The sequence below is a fragment of the Sphaeramia orbicularis genome, chromosome 7 (assembly GCF_902148855.1).
Source record: "Sphaeramia orbicularis chromosome 7, fSphaOr1.1, whole genome shotgun sequence".
Lineage (NCBI taxonomy): Eukaryota > Metazoa > Chordata > Actinopteri > Kurtiformes > Apogonidae > Sphaeramia > Sphaeramia orbicularis.
Genome location: NC_043963.1, coordinates 55,828,817 through 55,843,085, shown reverse-complemented (window position 1 = coordinate 55,843,085; position 14,269 = coordinate 55,828,817). Strand labels below are relative to the sequence as shown.

The 14,269-nt window shown below is 38.4% G+C and overlaps 1 protein-coding gene across 1 annotated transcript in view; it reads right to left on the bottom strand.

Moving 5' to 3' along the window:
• Nucleotides 1–384: 384 nt before the first annotated feature.
• ajap1 (adherens junctions associated protein 1) overlaps nucleotides 385–14,269 on the bottom strand; it is a 160,317-nt gene continuing 146,432 nt past the window's right edge. Inside the window, exons 6-7 of the mRNA XM_030139984.1 lie at nucleotides 2,076–2,209; nucleotides 385–1,173 (exon numbers count right to left, since the gene is read on the bottom strand). Of these exons, the coding sequence (XP_029995844.1) occupies nucleotides 2,137–2,209 (73 nt within the window). The 3' untranslated portion in view covers nucleotides 385–1,173; nucleotides 2,076–2,136. The remainder of the gene's footprint in view (nucleotides 1,174–2,075; nucleotides 2,210–14,269) is intronic.

Genomic DNA, 14,269 nt, shown 5'->3' with positions numbered 1-14,269 from the left:
AGCTCACTGACGCGGTAAGCATAAACCAGCCTTTACTGTCTCAGTGTTGAAGCTCAGATCCGAATTACCAGTCAGCGAATTCATCCCAATACAGTTGCTTAGACTGAGACAAAAAAAAAAAAAAAATGAAGTGTGCAAGAGAGCTCGACAGACCTGAGGCAGTGTGAGTGTCCTGTCCAGCTCTATGCAGTCTGTGGGGAGTGGCCGTCCAGTGAGGAGTGGCCGTCCAGTGGGGAGTGGACGTCCTTTACTCTGTAATCTGGATGGGAGGTTTCAGCAGTGAGGCTGCACAACAGAAACCTTTCTCAAATACAAGTCTCACATCACGACCAACTGGAATGGGCATTGGATTGGCTTAAACCAGGTGTGTTCAGATGGGCTTTCCTCTTGGAATCTCAGCTCGGATGTGAGGATTTAATTAACAGTGCTGCATCTCCGAAGCTCCACGGCTGGGGTTGTGGCAGACTTCTTAGTGTAAAAAAATAGATGTCAACTATTCTGTCTTTAAAATGGGACCTATAGAAATAATGTTTTAAAATCAATATCAGTCTGTTCAATAAAGCATATACCGTTTCTCTTTTTTTTTTCTTCCGTCCTCTCTTCTCCTGAACTAATAGAATAGTGCTTCATATAAATATGTTTTAGACTCTTTTGCAACACTTTTCTTAAAACTATTTCAAAACATATTCAAATACATTTGTAGCATTTTATATCATTCACATTTCCTAAGAAAAAAACAAAAATGTAGTTGGAGTCGATACAGGGTTAATATAGCACTCTTTGTGTTGTCCATCAGTAGTTGTTCTTGAAACTTCCTTCTACTCAGGTTGTGGCACATAGTGGCATTATTGGCACATTGTTCAGAAATAGAGTTCATCTTCCACCCACCGCAGCTGCTCGGATTCCTCTTTATCCAAAAGTCAAATATAATCCCATGTTTTCCTTGAGACATATGCAACGTCCACAGTCTTGTCCCACACATTGCGTTAATATACCTACATTATGATCTATATCTAAATGTCAGTACGTTCCTGGAAATATGGAGTGGCAGCGTGGCGGCTGCTCTGCTTTGTCATTGTTAGAAAAATAAATATCTTCACCAGTGTCCAAAGAGTGATCGTACTATTTTACAAAAGAAGCTGTTTTGTGTTTCTTGTTTTTTCCAGCTTGATCCTGCAGAGATGTGGAGAACAAAGAGCACAATTACCCCTCATTATTAGGCCAGTGCACAATAAAACAATCATTGGAACAAAGCTAGCCTACTTTCGGTGTCTTTTATGGGAAATCAGTACCCAGCTCACGCCTGAGAAACAGATGAAAGGCCAACGCTGTATCAAAATCCCACTGTTGTAACCCACACTTTGGTCTAAGAAATACATTAAGTTTGCCAAGATAATAAGGCGTCTTATGCCTTTTAAAGCAGCAGCATTAGGAGGACACAGCGGAGAACGGAGCTGACTGAGACTAATGTGTGTCCAGACAACGGCGAGGCGCTGTCCTCTCGCTACACTACCTGCAGGCAATCTATTCCTTTTAAAATCTGGGTCAATAGCAGACGATAGACCTCCCCCCGGGCTTCCAGCAACACTGTAGGGCCGGAGCATGTGTTTAACTTTCACGCTTTGAATTTCAAATGGAGGCCGCTGTGGCATATATTAGCTATGCATAAAAATATGTCAAGTCAAGTGCCCCTTTACTCCATAATGATGTTCAAAACAATATGCTATTTGGTGTAAGAAGGAGGGCAATGGCATAAATATTCATCAAAAATGTTTCAGCTATGCAGCGCCAAGAAATCATAAGCTGTGAGCGTAAAGCTTATTAATACTGATGCTCCTTCAATTAATCTTTCAGCCAATGACCTCAAACGCTGCACTGAAGTGGACTGGAATATTCTTTGCAGAAATGCTGCACAAAAGACAGAAAGAATTATAAACATGTCACAAATGACAAACATATGCCAAGTTCCCTCCTATTCCCAAAGTGGGGCAGCATCCGTGCGTACAGGGATGGAGGTGGCGGAGGCTCACATGGTGATCTGCAAAAGGGGACAGACCGAGCGGCACAGAACCTACCAGAGCGGAAACAAGGGAGGTCTCTTCCACCCCACAGGAAGTGAACGGGGCTTTCAGCTCGTCAACAGGAGATCTCGAACCATTTCTCAGACACGAAGGCGACGGGAATCAACTGTCTTTCGGTGGGAGAGGGCCTGCAGGATAAAAGGCGAGACATCAGAACGTTAACAGCATTCAAACTGATGGAAATGACATGGGCCTCGGGTCACCGGCTCCAAAAACACCAAATGTGGGACAAAGATGGTTAAGGTTGTGTGGGACAATGGGTACGGTTACATGATGATTTTTAAATCTGATTTATTTTTTCCAGAAGAAATTAATCTGGAACTAAAGTACTTTCTCTTCTGTTTCCATGGAAATGTTAAACCTGAATAAAGGTTTACATGAGAAACGTTTATTGGGTTCTGGCAGCCCTTCTGTTAGCTTAGCTTAGCCCTTCTGTTAGCTTAGCTTAGCATAGTCACTGCATTTCCATGGTCACGTGTAGGCAGTTTTTTAAAGGTGATTCGTAGTCTTTCGTAAGTGATTTTGTTTTGTAAGGCTCAGATGGTAGAGTGGGTTGTTCAATAACCAAAGGGTTGGTGGTTCGAATCCCGCTCTGGCCTAGTCAGTCCGTTGTGTCCTTGGGCAAGACACTTCACACTCCTTGCCTCCAGTGCCACTCACACTGGCGTATGAATGTGTGTGAATGTTCGGTGGTGGTGGGAGGGGCCGTTGACGTGAATTGTCAGCCACGCTTCTGTCAGTCTGCCCCAGGACAGCTGTGGATACAGATGTAGTTTACCACCACCAGAGGGAGAATGTGAGAGTGAATGAATAATGGCTTTGAGTGACCAAAAAAGCACTATATAAATCTAATCCATTATCATTATTATTATTATTAAATCCAGTTCTCTCTAATTATTTCTTCAGATCTGCGACTTACTGCACTCATACAATCTGTGGACTGTTGTGTTGACGGAAGCTGGAAAATCTTTTTGTTGAAGGGATGCATGCGCTAAATTAGCTTTGCTTTAGCGTTTTAGCTTTGCATTAGTTTTTATTTCCCAGATTTTCTTCCTGCAGTAAGTCACATGACCATGATCTGAGCCTCAGTTTGTGATCATATTGACCCCAGCGGACTAAAGGAATGATTAGGGAGAACTGAACTGACCAAAATCACTCCTAAAATACTACAAACCACCTCTAAAAGCCTGGCTACGTCTGAGCAGAGGAATGAAGCCATTATGCTAAGCTAGGCTAAGCTAAGCTAACGTTAGGGCTGCAGTTCAAACTGTTTGTCCCACTTGTGGAACTCATTAGTTCAGGACAAATGAATGAATCCAAAGCCAGTGTTGAACTGTTCCTTCAGGGTTTTCCAGGCTGGTAGATCCCATCAGAATATTCCACTGGAACGCTTTGGGAAGACTAGACTGCAGTGCAGATTCTTCCACCAGCGCAGAATGTGTGCGTCATCGCCACAGGACAAGACACTGAGCATGTGCAGAATGGAAGGAATAAAGTCCAAACGGAATAAAGGCTTTACATGTCCAGGAAGAATTTAGAGCGCAGTTAAAAGAGGATTAAACCACTGACTTTAATCAGGTTTAAATTTAATCCACACTTTTCTTTTTCAACTGGAATAAGGTGTTTACATGGACATCTGAAATAGGATCGAACCTTTAATCAGATTAAACCAGGAATAAAAGTTGTCATGGAAACACACGGATTGTAGGACATTTACAAATGTTGACAGGTAGACCCGTATTTGAATACAATGACACTGAGTCTGTTTACATGACCAAAGTCAATCAAAGTCTGAAAGTAATCAGATAATTATAATAATCAAATCTGACACATTTACGTGTGTGTAATAAATGCAATAATTGAAAACCCTGGTTTAGACGCTCCAGTCCATTACCCATGATCAGAGTACTGAGGACAAATCCAGCTGTGTTAATCTGATTTCTCATAATCAGATTACTGCTGTTATCTGATCAAACAGATCAGATTATACTGTTTACATAATTGCTTGAATAATCCGATAACTCCAGAAATCGGATAATAATCGGAGTACAAATGTGAATGTAAATGATCTCACTGTCATGTCACTGTCAACAGAAAATTTATCAAAATGTAAAAAAAAAAAAAAAAACACTTGGGAGAAGTGTAAGAACAACTGAATGGATACAATAGTCAACAGCTCAGGTAGCATCTTGAGTGAAAATCCATGTGAAATGTCTCTTATGTTACAGGTTGATTTATTTTATATTCCATCAAAGCAATCATCAAACAAACATGGAAGGACAGTTGATTTAAAACCGTAAACAGCTGCTGCTCATCTCCTTAAAGCAGCTCCTAATATGGACCTAACAGCAGTGGATGGATACACATGGAATCACATTTTGTTTTGATGGCGTTCTGAAAAACTGGTTAAACCTTCCAGTACGTTTGGACTGAAACCTGATGACAATCTGCTCCAACTCCTGGATTCTAAATGGGACACAGCATCCTTGTGGGAAATGACGTGTGGTGTCACATATGTAGATTCTACTCAAAGGTACAAAAAGTTTGTGTGATGTGTTTATCCTGCCCCTGGGGAAATAAAATTAGACACGGAACAAGTTCAGATCGACAGACAAGAGCAACTCATTTAGATGCACGTAGTGATGTGACATTCACAAATGAATCGAATCTTTTCAACGGCTCTTTGAAATGAACGATGGGAACCGAGTCTTTGTAAAGAGCTGTTCTTTTTTTTTTTTTCTTTTTTTCTTAATAACAGTGATTCATCACTGTTGTGTTTTGTGTAATTTTTTCTGTATGTTTACACACATTTATTGTTCTTGTTTTCAGGGAAAATGCACTACAGTTGTTCAGGTATTTAAGTAATTGCAATGATAAATGGCTTTTGTGTTTTGTGCATTTTTTCTGTATGTTTCCACACATTTATTGTTCTTGTTTTCAGGAGAATAAAATGTTATTTCACAAGAAAATGTTTCATTTTCTTCTTCATTTTTCTTCTACAGACTAGTCCACATAATGTACTGGGATGTTTTTGGTCCAGTTCCATCATTTGTCTAATGTCACCTCTCATGTCATGGATTTAACCCACACATTTGAACTAACCATTCTTTTTTACGGTAAGATAATATTTACTGCTGCACCAATTAAACACCTTTAAAATGTAATGTCAATCATCACATGTAGCCTATTTAGTCATTCAAACACTGGTGTTTCAAAACAATGCCAAAAACACAACAGAGCCAGTCTGTTGAACGACTCTTCTCAGTGAACGACTCCTGATTGAACGACTCCCTTCAAAGAACCAACAGTCCCAGCACTAGTCGGATGTTCTTGTTGGTTGCAGCAACTTTTTTTTTTTTTTACTTATTTTTTCTTACAGTTTTCTTGAACTATTACAGTGGAAAGGTGAAACACATATACACTGTTGAGTATTCAACCTTATGATGAATCATCATGTCCTTGTTGATCAGTAGTAGAGGAAATGGTGGTGGCGTCCTCTTCCTGCCTTCTATAATTGGTCCATTTTTCCCACTTGTTATCCAGTTGTGACTCTTTCAGTCTCAGTTTGTGTGTCAGTCTCTCTTTAACATAGATCTCCTCCACAGTTCACACCCACTGGTCCATGGTCAGGGGGGTTAGTTTGGACCACAATCTTGTGATAGACTTTTTACTGGCAGATAACAATATTTTTTATTAGGTACTGATCCTCTTTTTGTACTACCTCACCTGTCAAAAGTCCCAGGTACAGTACCTTACAAGATTTGGGTATTTCAAATCCTATTATTTTTTTAAAGGTCTGCCATATTTTGTCCCAGTACGGTTTTATCTTTTGGCAAGTCCAAAATATATGCATATGGTTTACGTCCATGAGTCTGCATGATCTCCAGCATGGTTACTGGATTGTTACCACTCCCCTCCTGATTTTAGGAGTAATGAAATATCGGATCAAATTTTTCCAATTGAACTCTCTCCACATCCTGGACTTAGTGGATGTGCACTGTGTTTCACACATGGTAGACCATTCCTCTTCAGTTATTTCTTCCCCAAGCTCCTTTTCCCATTTGTCTTTGATATAAAGAGAGGAACTATTTCTACATGTCATCAAACCTTCGTATAAAGCTGAGATTGTTCTGCATTTCTTCCCCCTGTATGCTTCCTGAAATGGTTGCAGCAACTTTTAACACATTCATAACTTTTCCTAGCCACAAATTCAACGACTTTTGTGGTCAAATTAGAGACACTCCAATCTACATTTTTGGCCTCTGATACCGATTCCGATACCTGGGGTTCAGTATCTGCCAATACTGATACAAGAAATGACCTAATAAACTCTACGGCTCACTTTGACATCTCTTATCTTGTTTATAATGTTTGCACACTTGCTGGTAGCCTTCGGGTACAGCCGTCTTGGATAAATCTTTTGGTTTGACCATGTCTAATGGTGGTTCCAGGTGGTTCTAGGTGGGTCTAGGTGGTTCTAGGTGGTTCTAGGTGGTTCTCGGTGGTTCACTAGGAGCCTGAAGCCCTTGTTCCTGATGACAGACAGCGCTTGCCAACCATGACGATAAAATCCAGTACCCTATCGGTGATTTGTGTTGCTTTCGTACTGTTGTGTGGAAACTTCAGTTTTTTTCCATGGTCTCCGCCAAAGTTTGCTGTTTTTGTACCATCTCCTTTTTGCTTTTTTAGTTTGATGAACTCCACATGCTCTTTCTCTGAAATGGCTGGAGGTGTTTGATGAAGTTTGTCGTATTCTAACTGGAGGCTTTCTCCCCACCCTGGGAACGTTGGCCTTGCAGATACTAAAGTAGCTGTGGAAGCTGTTGGTGACGTTCGGCTGGAATCCTGCCCCACAGTGAACCTTCCCCTGGTCTCAGAGCTGCTCTGCCTGTTGAGCACACCGCTGCTGCAGGACGTCACACGCACCGCTCACAGAACAGAATTAGATCGAATCAGAGCCGTTGAAATGAATGGTTATTGTACGGCTCTGGATGGAATAATAGGCCACTATGGATCGGTCCGTTGTCATCAATACCCCATCGAGATTTGAATTGTATATCAGGGCCGAGCCCCGATGCAAATATCGGATTGGAGCGTCCTTAGGTCAGATGTCAACTGCCTTAAAGAAATTCATTAAAGAAGCAGTCGAACATCTTTCTTGAAGGGGTGGAACTGGATTTAGTCAAAGAGTTCAAGTACCTGGGGTTAACCTTAGACCCAACATTAACATTTAAACAACACATAAAGCCACTGAAGAAGACAGTACATTTTAATGTGCAAAATTTTAAAGAAGTCAGACCCTTTTTGACCCCACGTGCTGCTCAGATGTTGTTACACTCTATGATTTTCTGTCACAGTGAATACTGTTGAACTTCCTGCTGACTTGCTGCTGGCACAACACTCAAACTCATAGAATCACTTTTTAAAAAAGCCGTAAAAATATTTGACGAAAACCAATTTAATTTACACCACTGTATTGTTTTAGACCACAGGTGTCAAACATGCGTCCCGGGGGCCAAATCTGGCCCGCTAAAGGGTCCAGTCAGGCCCACGGGATGAATTTGTGAAATGCAAAAATTACACTAAAATATGAACAATCCTTTTAGTTCAGGTTCCACATTCAGACCAATTCAAACTCAAGTGGGTCACAATAACTTATAAATACTCACAACTCCAAATGTTTCTCTTTGTAAATGTGAATGTTTTCATGTATTTACACTAAAACAAAGTATAATTTTGCAAAAATATCTGAATAACCTGAACAAATACGAACAACCTGAAATGTTTTAAGAGAAGTAAGTTCAATTCTAATAATATTCCACCTGTTTCTAAATGTTTTGTGTGTCTGTAGATCCACTGTGATCTGTAAGTTATAATGTACATGTGGGAATGATAAACTGAGGCAGAATAGTGTTCAAATTACACTTTTTTCAGTTTGTTCATATTATCATATTGTTTAAAAGGATATTTTGTAGATGCAAACATTTTCATAATGTAATTGTACTTTTTTCACTCTACAACACAGGTGTCAAATATGTGTCCTGGGGGTCAAACCCAGCCCGCCAAAGGGTCCAGTCTGGCCCATAGGATGAATCTGTAAAATGCAAAACTTACACTGAAGATATGAACAATCAATGGTTTTCAAAATCATTTTAATTCAGCTTCCACATACAGACACACACAGTCCAATTAGATTTCCAGTGGGTCAGAACCAGTCAAATATTATCATTTTAACCTATAAATAATGACAACTCCAAATTCTGTCTTTGTTTATTTGGTGTAAAAAAAGTAAAATTACATGAAAATGTTTACATTACCAAACTATACTTTCATAAAAAATGTGAATAACCTGAAGAAATATGAACAAACGGGAATGTGTTCAGAAAAGTAAATGCAATTTGACCAATATTTTGCCTGTTACTAAATGTTTTGTGCGATTGTAATGCACATGTGTAAATGATAAACTGATAAACTGAGGCAGAATATTGTGAAAATTGCACTTGTTTTTCTTCAGACACTTCAAGTTGTTCATGTTATTCAGATTTTTAAGGACATTTTGTAGATGTAAACCTGATCATTATATAATTTTACTTTTTTCACTGTTAGTATTTTACTGGTTGGGCCCGCTGCAGATCAGATGGAGCTGAATGTGGAACTGAACTAACAGGAGTTCGACAGCCCTGGTCCACTGTGTCGGCTGATCTGGAACTAAAACAACCAAACCCATGAATATACAGGAGAACAGCTGGAGAAGAACTGTCCACTGGAGTGACCACTGTGCATGAAAGGGTTAACAAGTCATTTTAATTCCTTAGTCCGACATTATTTTAATAGGACACTCATTTATTGTAAACACAGCGGTTGTCAGTAGGAAGTGCTTTGTGACATTACAGCTGAGTGAGTGGTGTTTTTTTTTAGGCTTCACTGGAACAAGGACAGCAATCACATTCTTCAGCAGACTGTATATCTCATATAACAAGATAATCCAGACTTCCACAGCCAACACTGTGCTGACTGGGACACAGAATACAATTAGAAGTGTGGTGTAAAGTAAGTATGATGATGGGATTAGGCCCTACCAGGCAGAACGGGCCCTGTCACGTGGAATAGCTGTTAAAGATTAGAACATTTAGGCCGACAATAAAATCAGTTCATTTCATCCCATGGGAGTGGAGCCCTGCCTTCAGGAAACCGACGTCATATGCAAATGAGCTGCCCGTCCAGTGGTGTTATGTAAACCTAAAGTGTTATGTGAACATACTGGGTGTTGGACGTAATGCCACCCCCGCTCTAATCTCAGCCTTGCTTTTGTTGCTAGGATGCATCCTTTTTCATTGAATGTTTTTCTCCATTCCTCAATGGGCTCAGGGTAGGTGGTGTGGACTTACTTTAACTTACTCTGCTTTGGTGAGTGAAGGTGTGAACTGTGGTCTGTGGTGGTCTTAACCCTTTCATGCACAGTGGTCAGTCCAGTGGTCACTCCAGTGGACAGTTCTTCTCCAGCTGTTCTCTTGTATATTCATGGGTTTGGTTGTTTCAGTTCCATATCAGCCAACACAGAGGACACTTATGCACCATCCCATAATACACTGACATTCAGACCAGTACTGTCACTTTGCTGTTCTTAATAAACCTGATCTGCACTGACATGTTTGAGTAGAAATCACTTGTTTTTGTCAGACACAAAGGGTTTTTTTGCATGTTATCTCCATGAAGTGAGCAATAACTAGCATTAGAATATGTTAAAAAGGGAGAAAACATCAGATTTGCAGCATTAAAAATGTTTTTAGTTCATTGTTTTCATATCACTTTCTTACTTTTACGAAACAGGATGAGGGCCACTGGACTTTAATCTCAGAATTCTGACTTTAAACTCCGAATTCTGACTTTTTTTCCTCAGAATTCTGACTTTCTTTCCTCAGAAATCTGACTTTAAACTCAGAATTCCGACTGTATTTCCTCAGAAATCTGACTTTAAACTCAGAAGTCTGACTTTTTTCATCAGAATTCTGACTTTAAACTCAGAATTCTGACTTTTTTTCCTCAGAATTCCGACTTTAATCTAAGAATTCTGACTTTTTTCCTCATAATTCTGACTTTAATCTCAGAATTCTGACTTTTTTTTCATAATAATAATAATAATAATAAAAAACACACATATATTTGACCTTATTTTAATTTATTGTGTGTTTTTCCAGTGGCCCTAATTCTCTTCTGTACTTTCTGATATTGGGTTTTAAACACATATTTCTTTACTTCAAAACTTAAATCCATGGACATTTTTGTAACTCCATGAAAAAAAAAAAAAAAGATCACATTGTTTTTTTCATGTCTAAGGAGGAATAAAAAAACTCCAGAAAAAAATCTTTACTAAGGTTCTCATAATTCATGCATGAAAGGGTTAAACACATTAGGAACCATTGGAATCACATCATAATGAATGGTTTGTCTTTTCACCTTGTACCTTCTCAATGAATTTGAAGAGAATACCCCATGAATGTTAGTATTGGGTTAGGTTATCATTTAAAGCAGGGTTCTCAAACTCCTGTTCTTTCAGGTTCCACATTCAGTCTGATTTGATCTCAAGTGAGACGGACCAGTAAAATAAGAACAGAAGAAACGATAAATAATGACAACTGCACATTTATGTTGTTGTTTTAGTGCACAAAGCTCCATTAAATTATGAAAATACTTTAAAAAATTATCCAAACAAAAAAGATGTGAATAACCTGAAAAAAAAATTAATTTCTAAAGAAAAATCAGTGTAATTTTCTCAGTCTTCTTCCTCCACTTCTCATTAGTCCATGTGCATTCTGGATCAGATCTCCAAAGACACTAAACACTGAGGAACAGGAAGAAAAGAGTTCAAACTGGACTGAATTTAATACAGACATTTCAGGTTGGACACATTTGTTCAGGTTAGTCACATTTTATTGGTACAGGAGAGTTTGGAAATGGAAAGAGTTTCATTACTTAATGTCATTTTTTTGCATTAAAATTGTAATTGTCATTATTTATAGGCATAATAGGTTTTTTTGGGTGATTTTTCAGTGTTTTTGTTTTTGGGTGATTTTTAGGTGGTTTTCTGGTAATTTTTGGGTGATTTTTAAGTGTTTTTTGGGTGATTTTTCGGTGGTTTGGGGTAATTTTTGAGTAATTTTTAGGTGGTTTTTGGGGGATGTTTGGGTGAATTTGGGTGATTTTTGAGTAGTAACTTCTCATTAGTCCATGTGCATTCTGGATCAGATCTCCAAAGACACTAAACACTGAGGAACAGGAAGAAAAGAGTTCAAACTGGACTGAATTTAATACAGACATTTCAGGTTGGACACATTTGTTCAGGTTAGTCACATTTTATTGGTACAGGAGAGTTTGGAAATGGAAAGATTTTCACAATTTAATGTGATTTTTTGCACTAAAAGACAAAAATTAGAAGTTGTCATGATTTACAGACATAATGTAATATTTTTTCCATCAAACCCAGTAGTAAATCTGCAGTGGTTCTTTTGTGTGGGTTCTTCTGCTGTTCTTATTTGACTGTAGATCAGATTGGTCTGGATGTGGAACCCACACTAAAATGAGTTCCACAGCCTGGACTGTGGAATTTTTGCACTTTGGAAATTCATCCCAGGGGTCGGACTGGAACCTTTCTTTGCGCTGCAAACTTTCACAGATCAGCTGACATCGCTTAGCAACCGGGACTTTAAGTGACCGGACTACTTGAGGAGTGATATGAAAGACGTGAATCAGCGGCAGAAGAACCCATTTTCCTTGACAGCGGTGCAATAAACATTTTGTGAAAAAAATCGTACCAGAGAATCGTGATCTCAATTCTAAGCAAAAAAATCATGATTCACATTTTTGCCAGAATCGTGCAGCCCTGACGGGGACACAAATGGACATATTGTCTGTGCGCTTGTACAGATTGGCCAACACATACAAAACATTTCCATTGTTATTGAAAGTGAGAAAGTCACCAGTGACAATGCATCACAGTGATTCCTCCATGACTTTAATGAATCCAGACACTTTGGACTGTTTACACCACAGAAATACTGACAGGATTATCAATCTGTTCCAGGCTTTGAATAAGCACTGCTGCTGCGTCCGTCTTTGCTTGCCCAGCAGCTTATTTAATTCTCATCCACTCAGTAAATACTGTCAAAAGTCTACAAAGCTTATTGTCACAATGAATGTATAATGGTAATTGTGGGTCCAACACAACAATAGGCCCAGCTTCTATGTACAACACATCCGCCTTGTCACTTCAAATCACAAAGAGAGGCATATTTATATTTATTACCCACAGAGGGGAGCCATTGAAACTCACAGCAAAAATACTAAACTATCTCCTGCACAGCAGCAGCAGCCAGTCCAAAGAAAGTGTTGGAGTGACTGGATTAGTAAACATGGATGTGTTTGGTGCACTTTACTGATATCACACTGTGAAAAAAAAACACACCGTAAAAAAGCAGTATTATTCCCGCAGCAGGGGTGTCAAAAAAATACAGTTAAATAACGGAAAATAACCATCTCATAAAAATACGGTAATTTTCCATAATTCAAATACAGTTTTTTGCCCTAACTTTACATGAGATTTGGCATATTTTTTGACTTTTTAATGTTTAATAAAGAATATTTACATGTATTAAAACAATCCAATTCCCTATAAATATCTATATAAATAATTTTCAGTGAGACTCAGTTGTCCAATCCACTGATAAAAACTGTATTTGGACAGTTTATCAGTGCTTATACATGTTATACATTCACAAAAATACATTTAGTCAACATTTTTGTTGTGAAACCTCCTGTAATTACACAAGATATTTGTCAATTAACAAACAAGTCTGGTTCAACTGACAGAACTAATACTTCTGTTACCGTTAACTGTCAGTAATTTTATCTGTTTTTTTTTGTTTTTTTTACAGTGTTAAACGTTAAATTAACAGTTTAATCTCATAAATAGAAAAGAAATATTTGTGAAATTATGATACATTTGCGAATGTATTTTAACTGTATTTTTCTGTGAAAAAAGAAAAAAAAAATTCTTTTAAAAAACTGAAATTTTCTGGTTATTCACAGTTAAAATTTTTCTCTGTTATTTTCCATTTGACATGTAAAATCACAGTCTGTTTTTCTCATCTCATTGATATTTTCCTGTATCTTAAAAATACAGGAAAAATCTGTCAAATAAACAGTGAAAATTCTGTTAATTACAGATTTTATTTTCAGTGCACTAAGAATAACTTCTGGAATGCAAATGAATACAGGTTAAACATTCATTCATTCATTTTCTGAACCCGCTTTATCCTCACTAGGGTCACGGGGGTCGCTTGGAGCCTATCCCAGCTACATAGGGGCGAAGGCGGGGTTCACCCTGGACACGTCGCCAGTTCATCGCAGGGCACAGGTTAAACACTTTTGATTAAAATACATATTTTTTTGACACCACAGTGTGTGTTAGTACTTTCTGAACATTTTGAGCACATTTCAACAATACCGCGATAATAATGATAACCATGATAATTTTGGTCACAATTACTGTGATATGAAATGTTCATATAGTTACATTTCTTTTAATAAATATAATTTTTTTGGTTATTCACAGTTCCAGTTTTTTCATGTTATTTTACATCTGACATGGAAAATCAGTCTGTTTTTGTCATTTCATTGATATTTTCCTGTATCTTAAAAATACAGGAACAATCTGTAAAATAAACAGTGAAAATTCTGTAAAATTACAGTTTTTTTTTACAGTGTATGTTACATAACTTGTGGGTACTGAAGTTCCTCTTTTCAAAATGCCACACCTGACTGATGTGGAGGCTTTAGGAGCAGATCAGAAAAGCACACCTCCCCTTATTCTAGATCTGTGACATGACTCATTACACAACAACAAAAACCACCGGGAGTCAACGTTTGTGTGTGTGTGTGTGTGTGTGTGTGTGTGTGTGTGTGTGTCTTAAGCCTCAACACTCCGTCATCACTGCTAGTGTCAGGCAGATGGACGAGGGAGGGACAGCAGCTTTAAAGGCACTCTGCAATTGATTTTTAACCCATTTCAAAGGGATTTGGCTCTCGTTATTGTGCACATTAATTAGGCCATTAGGCTGTGATACCATTCCTGATAAGTGAACACACATACACACAAAACAAAGTGAACACACATACACACAAAACAAAGT